The 17,172-nt window shown below is 42.3% G+C and overlaps 1 protein-coding gene across 6 annotated transcripts in view; it reads left to right on the top strand.

Annotated features, from left to right (window-relative positions):
• The window catches only part of LOC114900576 (E3 SUMO-protein ligase RanBP2-like), a 54,630-nt gene that overhangs the window by 31,491 nt on the left and 5,967 nt on the right, over window positions 1-17,172 (top strand). For 5 of the 6 annotated variants that reach the window (XM_029231789.1, XM_029231790.1, XM_029231791.1 and 2 more), the window contains 6 exons: window positions 597-5,373; window positions 8,338-8,508; window positions 9,116-9,208; window positions 9,510-9,688; window positions 15,615-15,819; window positions 16,405-16,506. In XM_029231789.1, the coding sequence (XP_029087622.1) occupies window positions 597-5,373; window positions 8,338-8,508; window positions 9,116-9,208; window positions 9,510-9,688; window positions 15,615-15,819; window positions 16,405-16,506 (5,527 nt within the window). Of the gene's footprint in view, window positions 1-596; window positions 5,374-8,337; window positions 8,509-9,115; window positions 9,209-9,509; window positions 9,689-15,270; window positions 15,820-16,404; window positions 16,507-17,172 lie in introns of those variants that run through there. The other variant, XM_029231795.1, reaches the window with a different exon arrangement.

The following is a 17,172-nucleotide window of genomic DNA, read 5'->3' as shown; positions in this document are numbered from 1 at the left end:
TCACTGGAGTGCTGTGTGTAACTTGCAGGCCTGGGGCGCTGTGACCAGGTGTCCACGGAGACCGGCATCCAGCAGAGCCGGGCAGAGACACCGGGCTTGGGTGCCTCTAGCTCTTCAGTTCTTAACTTCTCTATGCATTAGTTGCCTCATATGTAAAATGGGGTTAATAATGCCTTAATTCATAGGGTGTTCGAGGATATTAAGATGAGATAACATATGTACAGTGCTTAGAACTGTGCCCAGTTGGCACGTTAACAAACGTTAGTCCTCATTGTCATCATCATCATTGTTAACATCATTGGACCCCTTGTTTAGGAGTGAGGAGGGTATTTATTCTATGGATCTGTTGTAGGAGAATTAGGTTTTTAAGGTGCTGTCATTAGTTAAGGCAATTTTCATTATATTCCAAGGAGGACTAGAGCTGTAAGTATCTTTGCAGTAATGTAGAAGTGTCTTCTCTTAAGGATGCACTGTATGCCCTAGTGATGTATTTACCCTGTACTCATGCTTGAGGTTTATGAGAGTTGGGTTGTATCTAGTTAAGCTATAGTTTTATAGACAACCTACAAAAATGTGCTCTTTATTTTTTTTCCTAGGGACCAGTTTATGGCATGAATAGGCTTCCACCTCAGCAGCATATCTACGCCTACTCACAGCAGATGCACACACCACCAGTGCAGAGTTCGTCTGCTTGTATGTTCTCTCAAGAGATGTATGGTCCCCCATTGCGTTTTGAGTCTCCTGCAACAGGAATTCTGTCACCTAGGGGTGATGATTACTTTAATTACAATGTTCAACAGACAAGCACAAATCCACCTTTACCAGAACCAGGTTATTTTACAAAACCTCCAGTTGCAGCTCATGCTTCAAGATCTGCAGAATCTAAGGGTATGGAATTTGGAAAAACCAATTTTGTCCAGCCCGTGCCAGGTGAAGGCATGGGGCCATCTTTGGCAGCACCTGTGCGTACATCACAGCCAACTCCTTTTAAATTTAATTCAAATTTCAAATCAAATGATGGCGACTTCACATTTTCCTCACCACAGGTTGTGGCACAGCCCCCTTCTACGACTTACACTAATAGTGAAAGCCTTTTAGGTCTCCTGACTTCAGACAAACCATTGCAAGGAGATAGCTACGGTGGAACAAAAGCTGCTCAGACCATTGGACCTCGAAATACATTCAATTTTGGAAGCAAAAATGTGCCTGGAATTTCATTTACTGAAAACATGGGCCCAAATCAGCAGAAGAATTCTGGTTTTCGACGCAGTGATGATATGTTTACTTTCCATGGTCCAGGGAAATCAGTGTTTGGAACTCCTGCCGCAGAGCCGGCCAACAAGAGTCATGATACTGATGGGGGCAGTGCGCATGGGGACGAGGATGACGACGGCCCTCACTTTGAGCCGGTGGTGCCTCTTCCTGATAAGATTGAAGTGAGAACTGGTGAGGAGGACGAGGAAGAGTTCTTCTGCAATCGTGCCAAGTTGTATCGTTTTGATGCGGGATCAAGAGAATGGAAGGAGCGTGGAATTGGGAACGTAAAGATACTAAGGCACAAAACCTCCGGTAAAATCCGCCTACTGATGAGACGTGAGCAAGTGTTGAAAATCTGTGCGAATCACTACATCAGCCCAGACATGGCCCTGGCGCCCAACGCCGGCTCGGACAGGTCCTTTGTGTGGTACGCTCTGGACTATGCAGACGAGTCGCCCAAACCAGAACAGCTTGCTATTAGATTCAAGACACCCGAGGAGGCAGCACTTTTTAAGTGCAAGTTTGAAGAGGCCCAGAGCATGTTAAAAGCCTCAGGAACAAACAGAGCCACAACTTCCAGTCAGTCTACGAGAACTATAAAAGAACCCACGGGTCATGACAAGGATATTGGCAAATCTGCTGCCGGAAACATGAACTTTGAATTTCAGGTTGCAAAGAAAGAAGGGTCTTGGTGGCATTGTAACAGCTGCTCATTAAAGAATGCCGCAACTGCTGAGAAATGTGTATCCTGCCAAAATCTAAACCCAAGCAGTAAAGAGCTCCTTGGCTCATCATTAGTTGAAACTGTTTCCACTCCTAAATCTGGCTCAGAAAATACTCCAGATAGATTTACATTGATTACTCCAAAGAAAGAAGGTCACTGGGATTGTAGTATTTGTTTAGTAAGAAATGAACCCACTGTATCTAGATGCATTGCGTGTCAGAATACAAAATCTGCTAACAAAAGTGGATCTTCATTTGTTCAGCAGCCTTCCTTTAAATTTGGCCAGGGAGATCTTCCTAAATCTGCCAGCAGTGATTTCAGATCTGTTTTTTCAATAAAGGAAGGACAGTGGGATTGCAGTGTTTGCTTAGTACAAAATGAAGGAAGTTCTGCAAAATGTATGGCTTGTCAGAATCCAAGAAAACAGAGTTTTCCTGCTTCTGCTGTCCCAGCACCTGCCTCTTTTAAGTTTGGTGCTTCAGAGACAAGCAGGGCTCCAAAGAGTGGATTTGAAGGAGTTTTCGCCAAGAAGGAAGGACAGTGGGATTGCAGTCTGTGCTTAGTGCGAAATGAGGCAAGTGCGGCCGCGTGTGTGGCTTGTCAGAATCCACCCACTTCTGCTGCTTCAGCACCTGCGTCTTCAGAGACAAGCAAGGCTCCAAACAGTGGACTTGAAGGGATGTTCACCAAGAAGGAAGGACAGTGGGATTGCAGCGTTTGTTGGGTACGAAATGAAGGAAGTTCTACAAAATGTGTGGCTTGTCAGAATCCAAGAAAACAGAGTTTACCTGCTTCTGCTGTCCCAGCACCTGCCTCTTTCAAGTTCGGCGCCTCAGAGACAAGCAAGGCTCCAAAGAGTGGTCTAGAAGGGATATTCACCAAGAAGGAAGGACAGTGGGATTGCAGCGTTTGCTTTGTGCGAAATGAGAGTTCTTCCTTAAAATGTGTGGCTTGTGATGTCTCTAAACCAGCTCATAAACCTGTTGCAGAAGAACCTTCAGCTTTCACTTTGGGCTCAACAGCTAAGGCAAATGACTCTTCTGGAAGTCAGGTGGGAACAGGATTTAAAAGTAGCTTTTCAGAAAAAGCCTTTAAGTTTGGCAGTACAGAACAAGGATTTAAATTTGGGCGTGTGGATCAAGAAAATACACCTTCATTTACATTTCAGAGTTCTTCTAATACAGACTCTAAGTCAACAAAAGAAGGATTTAGTTTTTCTGTCCCTGTGTCTGCTGACGGGTTTAAATTTGGCATTCAGGAGCCGGGAAGTCAGAGTGAAAAGCCCTTTGGAGATGACGCTGGATGTCAGGCTCAGGATGCTGGCGGTCAGAAAGACGGGAGTGCTGTGGTTCTTGGTCAAACTGGCAGCACTTTTACCTTTGCAGATCTTGCAAAATCAAATTCAGGAGAAGGGTTTCAGTTTGGCAAAAAAGACCCCAATTTCAAGGGCTTTTCGGGTGCTGGAGAGAAGTTATTCTCCTCACAAAGTAGTAAAGTGGCTGATAAAGCCGACACCTGCGCTGACCTTGAGAAAGATGATGACGCCTATAAGACTGAGGACAGTGACGATATCCATTTTGAACCAGTCGTCCAGATGCCTGAGAAAGTGGAGCTTGTCACAGGAGAAGAAGATGAGAAAGTTCTTTACTCACAGCGGGTAAAATTGTTTAGGTTTGATGCTGAGATAAGTCAGTGGAAAGAAAGGGGTTTGGGGAACTTAAAAATTCTCAAAAATGAAGTTAACGGTAAACTGAGAATGCTGATGCGGAGAGAGCAGGTGCTGAAGGTGTGTGCCAACCACTGGATCACCACCACCATGCACCTGAAGCCCCTCTCCGGGTCGGACAGGGCCTGGATGTGGTTGGCTAGTGATTTTTCTGATGGCGATGCCAAACTAGAGCAGCTGGCAGCAAAATTCAAAACACCCGAGCTGGCTGAAGAATTCAAACAGAAATTTGAGGAATGCCAGCGACTTCTGTTAGATATTCCACTGCAGACTCCCCATAAGCTTGTGGATACTGGCAGAGCTGCCAAGCTAATCCAGAGGGCGGAAGAGATGAAGAGCGGACTGAAAGATTTCAAGACGTTTTTGACGAATGATCAAGCAAAAGTCACTGACGAAGAGAGTAAGAGCTCAGGAGCAGGAGCTGCCAGTGCTGCGGCCGTGAGCGGCATGCCAAGTCCTGAGGCCGCCGGGCCCACCCTCGAGTGGGACAGCTATGACCTAAGGGAAGACGCTCTGGACGACAGCGTGAGTAGCAGCTCAGTGCACGCCTCCCCGCTGGCCAGCAGCCCCGTGAGGAAAAATCTCTTCCGCTTTGGTGAGTCAACCACCGGGTTTAACTTCAGTTTTAAATCTGCTTTGAGCCCGTCTAAGTCTCCTGCCAAGTTAAATCACAGTGGGGCCTCAGTGGGCACAGATGAAGACTCTGATGTCACTCAGGAGGAGGAGAGAGATGGACAGCACTTCGAACCTGTCGTCCCTTTGCCTGATCTAGTCGAGGTGTCCAGTGGTGAGGAAAATGAACAAGTTGTTTTTAGTCACAGAGCCAAACTCTATAGGTATGATAAAGATGCTGGGCAGTGGAAAGAAAGAGGCATTGGCGACATAAAGATTTTACAGAATTATGATAATAAGCAAGTTCGCATAGTGATGAGAAGGGACCAGGTATTAAAGCTTTGTGCCAACCACAGAATAACTCCAGACATGACTTTGCAAAATATGAAAGGGACAGAAAGAGTGTGGGTGTGGACCGCATGTGATTTTGCAGACGGAGAAAGAAAAGTAGAGCATTTAGCTGTCCGTTTTAAACTACAGGATGTTGCAGACTCGTTTAAGAAAATATTTGATGAAGCAAAACTAGCCCAAGAAAAAGATTTTTTGATAACACCTCATGTTTCTCGTTCGACTACTCCCAGAGAGTCACCATGCGGCAAAGTCGCCGTAGCTGTGCTAGAGGAAACCACCAGAGAACGGACGGATTCGGCACAGGGTGATGATGTGGCAGGTGCAACCTCAGAAGTTGGCGGGGTGTCTGGCACACCTGAAACAACAACAAAAGCAGTGGTTTCACCTCCAAAGTTTGTATTTGGTTCTGAGTCTGTTAAAAGCATTTTTAGCAGTGAAAAGTCAAAACCATTTGCATTTGGCAACAGTTCAGCTACCGGGTCTTTGTTTGGATTTAGTTTTAATGCACCTTTGAAAAATAACAGTAGTGAGGCCAGTTCAGCAGCCCAGAGTGGATCTGAAAAAAGAGCGGAGCCTGGTGGTCACCAAGAGTCGCAGAGCTCTGATCTCACACCATCTTCCAACAGCAAAGTCAAAAACCCCTCTCCTGCTTTTCCAAAGGAGCAGTCCTCAACCAGTCACACGTTTAAAACACCGGAAAAGGGTAAGCACTTAGCTTTTAGATTAAGCAGAATTTGTCTCTTTCCTTCCTCCCTCCCTCCGTTCCTTCCTTCTTCTTTCTTTCTTTTTTTCTCTCTCGCCCTCCCTCCCTCTCTCCCTCCCTCTCTTCTTCCCTCATTTTTTTTTTTTTAACGTTTATCTTGGTGTGGACTCTTTATAGCAGGCTAATGTTTTAGTAAAAGTCGGCTCATAAACACAGTGCTCTGTGAACAGCCAAAAAACACTTGTGCAGGATTTTTTCCTCCCTAAAGCAGTTTACTGGTGAGTGTTCAAATGTTCAAACAGCAGCAGAGAGCTTGTGTGTAAGTTGTTTAGGAGATGTTGGTTCCTGGGAGATGCATCTGTCCGAGCAGAGCACAAGGACTCAGCTCAGGACTGGGTCCAGCTTAGGGCCTTGAGCATGAATCATGAGCAGGTTCGTTCTTCAGATTATTATCCTTATGTTCTTGTCACTCAGAGAGCATGGTACTGAGATGTTCACATTTTATGTAAGGCAGTCTTGCCACCACTTGTTAAATGAGCAAAGAATGAAGCCCTCGGGATAAATGGGTACGTGAGACGGCCACATTGGTGTAAATGGATGGACTCTGGCTTTTATATTTTAAAATTATATTCATTTTGATTCTCCGTATGTTCAAAAATGAAATACTCTTTATTTTCTAGGATTTAATTTTAGCCTTTTTAAATCTAATCCAATGGCATTTTGGAGCAGCACTCCTTCCTCCCAGCCTGAGAATAAAGGTACAGAGCTGGCACTGGCAGTGTGAGAGGACATCGGTCTTTCAGCAGCTGCTGGTCCTCAGCAGAGTAACTGGCTGTGTGCAGTTAAGGGCTTAACACTGCAGCATGCATGTGACAGAATGCCGGCGTGACCCCTTAATGCTGCTCTCGTGTACTTGGATGTCATGCTTTCTCACATGTTGTACAGCGTTGTTTTTGTTTTTTTTTTAACATCTTTATTGGGGTATAATTGCTTTACTACAACGTTGTTTTGAGGTAGATCCGTGTGGTCTTCCCCTTTCTCTGTTTTGCACATCAGATGCTGTTTTCAACTGTGATTAATGAAGACCTGTATGTTACCTAACCTTGATCGTCTGCCAGTGTCCAAACATGATGGCAGCAGCGTATGTACCACAGGGAACCGAGTGTTTCTTTTAGCGCTTTCTTTTTGGACATGGAAGATGCTGTGTCTGAAAGTAGGCCCCACGTATAAGAGCTACCATTATATCCTGGTGGTTCCCGGTGTAGTACAGACTACTTGTGGGAGAAAGCGTTGGTGCTGTAATGGAATACTTGGCAGCTGGCTCTGTTAGAGACGGTCAGGAGTAGGTTGTGGAGAGGAAAACTCACTGTTAGGGTTTAATAATGTATCTTGAGCAACACAGCTGAGTTACAAGTTGTCAAACAACTACAATGACCACATGACAACCTGTGAGTTCTGGGACCCTCAGTTTTAAAGTACATCAGTCGTACTGCTGGCTACAGCAGCTCTTAGCCTTTATTCTTAAGGATTCATTCTTTGAAAAATTATGTGAATAGTGTGGACTTTTTTCTATAAAGGGTACATACTTGTACACAGACTCTGTGGGCCCTAGGTGAAGAGTCCTTGGGCTGAGAGCAAATTTACCAAAATACTGCTGCAGGACAAAGAGTCCTGTTCTGTTTCAAGTCTGAGAATGTCATGGTTTCAAAGGACCGTAGAGATGAAGACTTGAGGCTGTCTGATAAACAAGAATCTCTATCTCACAGTGTCTTTTTGTGGTCCTTGGCTAGGAATTAATGCTACGATTTTGTAACAAAGGAGGGTGAAAGGCAAGTTCAGTATTGCAAAAGGGCTGTTCTCTGGATCAGCATCATCCAGTAGAAATAAAATGCAACCTGTGTGTAATGAGAAAGCTTCTAGTAGTCACATTTAAAACTAAAAAGAGAAACAGATGAAATTAATTTTATTACTCTCTTCAGCTTAACGCATTATGTCCAAAATACCATTTCAACTTCTAATCAGTATAAAAAATTAATAATGAGATATTTTCCCCCTTGTTTTTGGTGGGGTTTTTTTGGTTTGTTTTTTGTTTTTATCAATCTTCAAAACCCAGTGTGTATTTTTACACCTGCAGCACATCTCACTTTGGACTGGTTGCACTGCAGGTGCTTCATAGCCAAGTGTGGTCAGGCGGCTATATTGGACAGTGCCAGTTGGTACAGAGCATGCTTCATGGTTTGCTTACTCTTATCAGTTCCTTTAGCCAGAAATTCTTCTTTATAGACCAGAACATATTGTACGAAGAGTTCCTTTTCTTTCCATCTTTTGTCTTTTTGTTGTTTTTGGTCTTTCAGCTAATAGAAATTGTCTTAGGTTCCTACAGGATTATTTACCCAGAGGATAACGGGTTTAATTTAATTTTATCTATTATGCTTGGAAATACAGAAAATTGGATGTAATTCTAATCACCCACCATCCTTGGCAATTGTTAACTTTCCTTGTAGGGTCTCATCGAGGTTGGCTTTGCTTTAGTTTTGTATTTATACTAATCTTTGCTTATGATTTCTTTAATGTTTCAGTTATCGCAAATGTATGGATATTTTGCTAAACCGTTTAGTATTCCAAGTATGATTGTGGCTGCACTTTTTAAATACCTTTTTAATTTATAGTTGTTAATAGTAGTTTTTTCAATGATCAGTAAGTAAAAGCAGGATTTTTTTTTTTTTTCGGTTATTAAGTAGATTCTGTGTCCTCTAAGGGTTTTTGATAGAACATTACCTCGGGCTTCTAATTCTAATTCATGGTTATTATGAGCTGTGTCCAAATCAAAGTATGTGTGTTTTTATCAGCATGCTGTTTTAACCTAAAGATTAAGTTCCATGATTTTTATTTTCAGTTAGAATATTGACATTAATTAATTACTTAACACCTTGTCTTTATAAATTTTTTTGACTTGTCTTACAGTGGAAGAGAAGAAAAAGCCTGAAGATCTTCCCTCAGATGACGATGTTCTCATTGTGTATGAGCTGACTCCGACCCCTGAGCAAAAAGCTCTTGCAAGCGAACTTCAGCTTCCTCCCACTTTCTTCTGTTACAAAAACAGGCCAGACTACGTCAGCGAAGAGGAGGAGGACGGTAAGCCTCCTGTTGCTTTAAAGCGTTCTGCTCACGGTCCTCGTAGTGAGTGGGGTGATGAAATTGCTTTCAGCCTGCTTCCTGGAGCCCACCCCTGCTGCCCTGCAGGCCGGTATTGAGCCTAAATGTATGTGTGAGCAGTCAGTGGACGTCACGACTGAAAGAGCTGCATTCATTTATTAGCATTCCCTGGGTGGCTGCCGTGAACAGGGCAGGCATTTTGAGGGGACTGAAAGCAATTCTCATTTCCCTGGGGTCTCCGAGGGGTGGGTGAACTGTGAGGCAGAGACAGGGTCTTATTGGGGAAAGCTCTGTGGGCCCTGTCCAAGTTTTCAAGCAGGGGAGTTACGTGCTCAGAATAATCTCAGCAGGACAGTTGGGCAGTGGTGTGGAGGACTGGGTTGTGGGAAGTGGAGATGGGAAGGGGAGCCAGAATGCCAGCGCAGCTCAGACAAGGCGTTCGGGGTGTGGAATAGGCAAAGTTGGTTGCTATTTGGATGTGGGGAGTAAGGGAAAGTGTGAAGTTGGAGATAATTTTCCTAGATTCCTGGCTGGAAAATCTGAAATTTACTGGAAGTTCTTTTATTTAATCAAATTATACTTTAAGATGAAGATTTCGACACAGCTGTCAAGAAGCTTAATGGAAAACTGTATTTGGATGACTCAGAAAAACGTAGACTCTTAGAAGAAAATCTAACAGGTATGTAACAGTAAAATTACTAGTTACAATGTTTTTTAAAAATCTTCTGTTTAAAAGGAATCTTGCAATCTGGTCACCTCTGTAATTACCAGTTTTGCCTTGGTGACTTAAAATATTTAAAAATAACGTGAAGTGAAAAACATTGTGCTCCCGGTGGTGGTGGTTCTCCATCAGCATCCAAGGTCTTGTTATTTGGGTCTATAATCTGTAGATGACACTGAGGGCCATTGTTTGTAGAGTAGTTGGACTTCATCTACTTTTGTCTTAACTTTCTTTTCCTTGTGTTGTATGGGATTTTCAGATAATGAGAAAGAATGTATTATTGTTTGGGAAAAGAAACCAACAGTTGAAGAAAAGGCAAAAGCAGATACGTTAAAGCTTCCACCTACATTTTTTTGTGGAGTCTGCAGTGACACTGATGAGGACAATGGAAGTGGGGAAGACTTTCAATCGGAGCTTCACAAAGTTCAGGAAGCTCAAGTAAGACCGTCTCTGTGTGCTCCTTCTGGCCCAGTTGCCTCTGTTGACGCAATAAGCTAGAAGGTCCTCACCACGTGGTAATAATGGGGTGTGTCTGGCAAGCGGTCGGACACCTCGGGCAACTCTGGCCCAGAGGAGGAGGACTTGTGTTCTGCCCGGAGGACCGGAGGCACCCCTGCAACCGGTGCGTGTGCTGGGCTTGGGGAGTCAGGGCGGCAGCATGGCGGTGCAGATGTCCCTAAGAAGGTCTACGCCCTGCAAAGAACGGTGTTAAGTAGTTCATTTTCTGTGCAAGTTAACTGATTGTGGAGTGGGCAGAGTGGATAGGAAATAGCAGCATTTGAAACTTAGTTCCCCTGACCTGTATACCTTGCTTTGCCAATAACTTTGTGATTTGGTTACTTTCTTAGCTTAGGTGTAGTCATTTTAGCAGCTATCAACACCTTGATGTCTTAATTTGTATTCCACAGAAACTAGAAGACAAGGTCCCTGTCTTGTAATTGTTTACAATCTTAATTTTGACATATTCAGAATGGTTCCTTGCCTCTCAAGAAATACTATTTTTTAAAAATTGTTGGAAAGATGGTTAAAATGAAACAGAGTCCTGGAGTTAGTTATGAATGCAGTGTTTTATTTAAAGGATACGTGGGTAGAGAGGGACGTGGCCCAACACGTGGCCTGAGTCTGTAGGAGACTTACTACCCTTCACCGTCTGTCTGACTCTGAGGAGTCTAGGTGGCCTGTTTTTTTAGCTGTCCACCTAGGATATGCCGCCTGTTCCACAGGCTTCAGCTTATTCATCGGTGCACGTATAGCTAGTGGCCATCAGCTGATGTAGAGACATTACTTCCTTTTTTATAACCAAGTAGATTTGTGGAAGCCCTATCTGAAGTTTTTCCATCAGCGGCCTTGCTATACTAAATCTGAAGTATATTTTAAATCCCTCAGCAGTTTCCCTGGACTCAGTGGAAGTACACAATATGCGATTTCTCTTAATCATCTTCTCTAATTGCTGCTGCTGGAGGCTTTATTTATTTATTTAAAAATTTATTTATTAAAAAAATTTTTTTGGCTGCGTTTGGTCTTTATTGCTGCGCACGGGCTTCCTCTAGTTTCAGCGAGTGGGGGCTACTCTTCATTGCGGTGCGCGGGCTTCTCATTGTGGTGGCTTCTCGTTGTGGAGCCTGGGCTCTGGGCGCGCAGGCTCCGTAGTTGTGGCGCACGGGCTTAGTTGCTCTGCAGCATGTGGGATCTTCCCGGACCAGGGCTCGAACTCTTGTCCCCTGCATTGGCAGGCAGATTCTTAACCACTGCGCCACCAGGGAATTCCCTGCTGGAGGCTTTAGCATCCAGTCTTTCATTCAGCAAATACAGGACAGTCATAATATAAAGTTGGGTTATGCAAATTGAAACAATGCATTTTAAATTTGGCCTCACTCTTTCGTGTGCAAAACTTAAAAATAATTATTTATTTAAAATTTATGTTTTTCAAAACTTAGAACACTGAAAAATAATCTCTATGCTGATGCACCGACTGAATTGTACATTGTTTATTCTTTTCCCACCTGTGGTGCACACAGGACTTGGTATCTTCTGTCAGTTTTTTGTGAACTGTGCTGTTTATAGACGTTGAAATGGCTTATTTGAGTGACTATTGTGTTATCATTGTTATAACTTAAAATCTTTTTGTAAAATATTCTGTAACACTCTCATAATGTTCATTAAATAGCGGTCCTAAGAGCTGTTCAGAAATACCTTTGGTACAGAAATTAAACGTGATAAGTCATTATAAGGGTTGGAAAAAAATTGCCAAGATGAATTGTAATTTTGGAGAGCACCCTTTAATACACAGAGACGAAACAGAGAACTAACAACCATTAAAGCTGAAATGTGCTGTGTAATGGGTGTAGATATACATCTTCTTAGGATGCACCCTTCCTGTTTTACACTCAGATTCATCTTGGACTATGCGAGATCTTCAGATAGGCATCCCTTGCATAAAACACCTAAGTGTACACATACACTGTATGTGTAAGTGCTTAGTATGAGCTGGCACTGTGCTCAGCATTGGGGATACGGTATTTGATTTGTGTACAAGAGTTGTTCATCCATGGACTCCTAGGTGGTGAATGTATTAGGCGCTGGATTACACACTCCCCTCCCCCAAGTAATCTAGCCTACATTTTTTGGGTAACATTAATTGTGATATAATTCACCCATTTTAAAATGTACAACTCAGTGGGTTTTTGTATATTTACCACAGTCAGTTTTAGAACATTTTCATCATCCCCAAAAGAAGCCCTGTTAACCTCTAGCAGTCACCAGCCTTCCCCATCTCCACCCGTCTTCTCTAGGCCCGGAATAACCAGTGATGTACTTTGTACAAAATAGATTTGCCTATTCTGACGTTTCATATAAACAAATAATAATGTGTGGTCCTTTGTGTCTGTCTTCTTTTACTTAGTAAGTTTTTGAGGTATATCCACATTGTAGCATTTATCTGTATTTCGTTCCTTTTTATGGCCGAATAATATTCCAGTGTATGAACATACCACATTTTGTTTACCCATTCATCTGTTGATGGTCATTTGGGTTGTTTCTTCTTCTTGGCTATTATGAATAATACTGCTGTGTTAGCCTAAATCATTTGACACGAACAGAATGGACTGTCTTCTTGTGCTTCAGTCATTAAGAAATAATGATTTTTTCATTTGTATTAATTTTTAAATTTTACATAAGGAAAATTCACTTTTCCCTGTGTGTGTGTTTTGTGTGAGTTCTTACACATGCCTGGCTTCTTGTAATCCCCACCACAGGCGGGCAGTGTACAGAACCGTTCCAACAGCCCAAAGAATTCCTTCCTACTGTCCCTTTCGGTTCAGATCCTCCCCCACTCGGAACCTCTGGTAACTGCTGATCTGTTTTCTGTTTCTACGTTTTTGCCTTTTCCAGACTAGCATGAATGGAATCATACTTTGTGTAACCTTTGATACTAGCTTTTTACACTCACTCATTAGGCTCAAAAGCATAATGCCTTTGAGATTTGGCCCAGTTACTGTGTGTAGTGTTAGTGTGTTTCTTTCTGTCACTGGGTGGTATTCCCTTGTGAGGACGTACCACAGTTCATTCCTTATTGTTTCTGCAGGGAAAACAGGTTTCTAAATAGATCGAATCAGTTGATGCTGTGTTGTACAAGTCCAGTCTATCCTTGCTAATTTTTTTCTGCTCGTTCTGTTGATTATTGAGAGGAGTGTTGCTGAGCATGTTTGTTTTTCTCCTCTCAGTTTTTGCTTCACGTACTTTGTTAGGGAGTATTCCCTCTGCTTCTGTTTTCTGGAACACAGTGTAGGAATTGGTAATATTTCTTTCTTAAATGTTTGATAGAATTTACTACTGAAACCATCTGGGCCTGGTACTTATTTTTTTTTGGAAGGACATTAATTGATGGTACATTTTCTTTAATAAATATAGGCCTATTCATATTATCTATTTCTTATGTCAGTTTTGGTAGGTTGTGTCTTTTGAGGAATTGGTTGGTCCATTTCCTCTACATTATCAAATTTGTGGGCATAACAGTGTTTGTGAAGTGTGTGAAGTTCATTGAAATTTATTACCCGTTTAATGTCCATGGATCAGTGTTGATAGCTCCTGTTTCATTTCTGATATTAGCAATTTATGTCATCTGTTTTGTTTTCTTGGTGAGCTTGACTAGAGGCTTATCAAATTTTATTGACCTTTTCAAAGAATCCATTTTTTATCTTGTTAATTTTTCTCTGTTTTATTGATTTCTGCTCTGCTTTTCATTATTTCTTTAGTTCTTTGTGCCTTCCGTTTATACTGCTCTTCTTTCTCTAGTTTTTTAAGGTGAAAGTTTATCGATTTTAGATCTTCTTTTTAATGTATGCATTTAGTGCTACAAAGTTCCCCTTCCTTGCTTTTGTTGGCATTCCACAAATTTTGGTAAGCTGTAGTTTCACTTCTATTTAGTTCATAGTATTTTTAATGTGTCCAGAGACTTTGACATGTGTATTAAAAATGTGTTGTTTGATCTCCAGATATTTGGAGAGTTTTTTTCAGCTATATTTCTGTTAGTGATTTCTAGTTTAATTCCACTATGGACTGAGAATATACTTTGTATGGTTTCTGTTCTCTTGAACTTTCTGAAGTTTGTTTTATGGCCTAGAATGTGGTCTTTCTTCATAAATGTTCATGCGTGCTTGAGAGGAACATGTATACTGCTGCAGTTGGATGGAGCATTCTGTAAATTTTTTTATTTCTGTTATTGTATTTTTCAGTTGTGAAGTCCCATTTGATTTTCTTTTGTGCTTTATATTTTTTTGCCTGACACCTATCTTTTCATTTGTCTTAAGAGTATTTGTCCTTTTTTGGAACATGGTTAGAACAGCTTTTCAAAGTTTTTCTGATCATTCAGCACACGGATCATTTCATGACATTCCCCACCCTCGGCCAAGGAGAGTTGACTTTTCTTGGACCCTTTTCCATCTGTGCCGTCGGCAGCTGCAGTTTTGGACAGCTGTGTTACCCTGCCTGGGATGTGGGTTAGTGGGTGGGGGCAGGAAAAATTTCCCACAGGGTTCTCACCAAGATTACCCCTCAGGTCTTGAGAGTCTTTTTTGTTCTTTTTTCTTTCTCTTTTTCCTAAGTAAAAAACAGAAGTTTACTATACATACATCTTCTAATGAGATGGCTCTTAGGAGGGGGGATGTTTGTGGTGTCTTGATGGGAAGTGAATTTGGTAAGGCCAGAATTTCAGATGGTCACTTTGCCTGTCTCTCCAGTAGTCTTTACACCTGGGGACCATCTACCATAGTGAGGGGCTTTCTTTTTCTGTAAAACTGGGGGACAGTCAGAGAAAATCTCAAATCTCTTGCCACCATCCAGCAGTTCGGGCCAGAAACCCTCTTCCTCCAGGTTTAGTACTTTCTTGTTGTGACACCCGCTGTAGGCAGGTAGGAAGCAGGTCAGGAAAGGGGCCCAGGCACGACCTCGTCGGCTCAGCCTAGTCCATTTCCGGAACCCATGGTTGCCGCAGGGGTTTGGGAGGAGGTTGTGTCCAGGAGGCAGGGACTGCCCTCATTGGCTGGGGGCAGGCAGCTGTGGATGATGGGCCATGTGGCCTGGAGGTGCCCCCACGCCCCAGCAGTGTGCACGGGGGCACGTGGCTCAGGCCAGCACTTCCTTGGGTTCCGGCTGTGGTGCGGGGACCCCGACAGGCTGGCCCGTGGAGGCCAAGTTGTCCGTGGTCTCATCACCAGGCCTGGCTGCCACCTGCATCTCAGCCATTGCTCCTCACCAGTGGGCCATATATAAATATATACATATATATATATATTTTTGGCTGTGTTGGGTCTTTATTGCTGCGCACGGGCTTTCTCTAGTTGCGGTGAGCAGGGGCTACTCTTCCTTGTGGTGCGCGGGCTTCTCATTGCGGTGGCTTGCGGAGCACAGGCTCTAGGCGCTAGGGCTTCAGTAGTTGTGGCATGTGGGCTCAGCAGTTGTGTCTCACGGGCTCCAGAGCACAGGCTCAGTAGTTGTGGTGCATGGGCTTAGTTGCTCCGTGGCACGTGGGATCTTCCCAGACCAGGGCTCGAACCCGTGTCTCCTGCATTGGCAGGTGGATTCTTAACCACTGTGCCACCAGGGAAGTCCCATGTCTTGAGATTTTTAATCCTTCTGCTTTCATCCACTTTTCAGAGGCTTTTTCTAGTCGCTTTATCTGTTTCAGTCCAATTCAGCTGTAGGTGCTGGGAGAGGTAGGATGAAAGGTGGAATGGGAGAGAGAAAAGTATGCTTATTCCATTTTGTCCAGAACTCCAAGTCCTCAATTTCTTTTAAAATAGGGTATATGATCCTTTTTGTCAGTCAGTACTTAATGTCATAGTTATTTGTTACTTCCTCTTTGCAGAAATCCCAGAATGAGGACATAACTAGCACGGCTGACAGTGTGTGTACAGATGGCAGTAAAGTGACCCTACCATTTTTGTGTAAATCTGAAGAACCAGAGTTTGCTACCAAATGTATTAGTTCACCACCTATTTCTTCTGAAACTGTCGATAAACCTGTGGATTTATGTACTAGAAAGGAAAATGATGCAGATTCTACAAGCCAAGGTACAATTTGATACATGTTTATAAAAACCTTCTAGGCATGCATTACTACATAAGGTACACCTGTGATTTTGAGACGATAGACTTTTAAATGCAGATCCAGAAACTCCCTTTCTTAAAACAAAATTTGAGATTTATAAAGGGGCATGAAATATTTCGCTTTTATGAGCTAATTTTTTACAATTGAGAATACAAAAAATCTATAGATATTTCCTGAAATCCTGCCTTTGAATGAATATTTTAGATTATATTAGATTGTGTAAAGCAGAAACTGTATAGCTCTCTATCTGATTTAGTATAGATCTACATCTCATTTTTAAAAAATGATTTTGGGTATGCTTTTGGTATATTCTTCATTGAGAATAGTACCTGAAAACGTAGTAACAATGAAGAAGCTCAGAACTTGGATGTCTTTTATAAGTTTTCTTCAGAGAGATAACCAGATTATAAATGTTGCACACCCCATCCCACCCCATCCCTCTCAGTAGTACAGCAGGTCCTACCCCCATTCTCTTTGGGTCCTGAGTAAAGCTTTGATGTTCAATATGTATTAAATGAAATATTAAATTGCTCTTTTCCTTTTGCCAGTGGAAAGCAAAACAGTTTCATTTGGATTTGGAAGTAGCACAGGGCTGTCATTTGCAGACTTGGCTTCCAGTAATTCTGGGGATTTTGCTTTTGGGTCCAAAGGTAAGATCAGGAGGAGCCGTTTTAATGATTGTATTACAGAAATATGCACACCTGGGGGGAGCAAGCCCTTTGTCACTCACCTGGCCATTTGTTTCCCCAGCCCTGCCCTCCAGCTATCTAGTGTTGTAATAAAGGAAGGGCTTCTGTTTTATTGTTATTTTTGCTATTATTAATATAACCATAAGAATTTTCTCGTCATTCATTGTAACTCATGGTGCTAGTCTTCCCCATCCTGAAATGCAGAACCGTCACTCCAGTTTTGGAATAAGCTTGGGATTGGCACATTGTTCTTTTAGTTATACTTTTGATTTACTAATATTTCAAGATTTGTGCATCAGTAATTTTTAAGGAGATGATTTTGCAGTTTTTTATTTTTGCAATATCCTTAATTGTGCTTTTTAATATAAGGGTTGTGCTCATTTATAACTGGTGAGCTTTCCCACCTTTTCCAGTGATTTTTTTCTATTTTTGGTCCATTTGGGTATCATTTGTAGAAAATAATCCTTTTCCTTGTTTCAGAAGCTTGAAAAAATTAGCATGTTTTCTTATTCTTGAGGTAGCTTTCATGTATCTGATTATAGCACCACCTAAATTGAACAAGATGCTTGAATTGTCGAATAAATTTTATTGAAGATACATACTTACATGATTAATCTAATTCAGAAT

The sequence above is a fragment of the Monodon monoceros genome, unplaced genomic scaffold (genome assembly GCF_005190385.1).
Source record: "Monodon monoceros isolate NGI ecotype Baffin Bay Population unplaced genomic scaffold, NGI_Narwhal_1 Super_Scaffold_19, whole genome shotgun sequence".
NCBI lineage: Eukaryota > Metazoa > Chordata > Mammalia > Artiodactyla > Monodontidae > Monodon > Monodon monoceros.
This window is presented reverse-complemented; position numbering and strand designations above follow the sequence as displayed.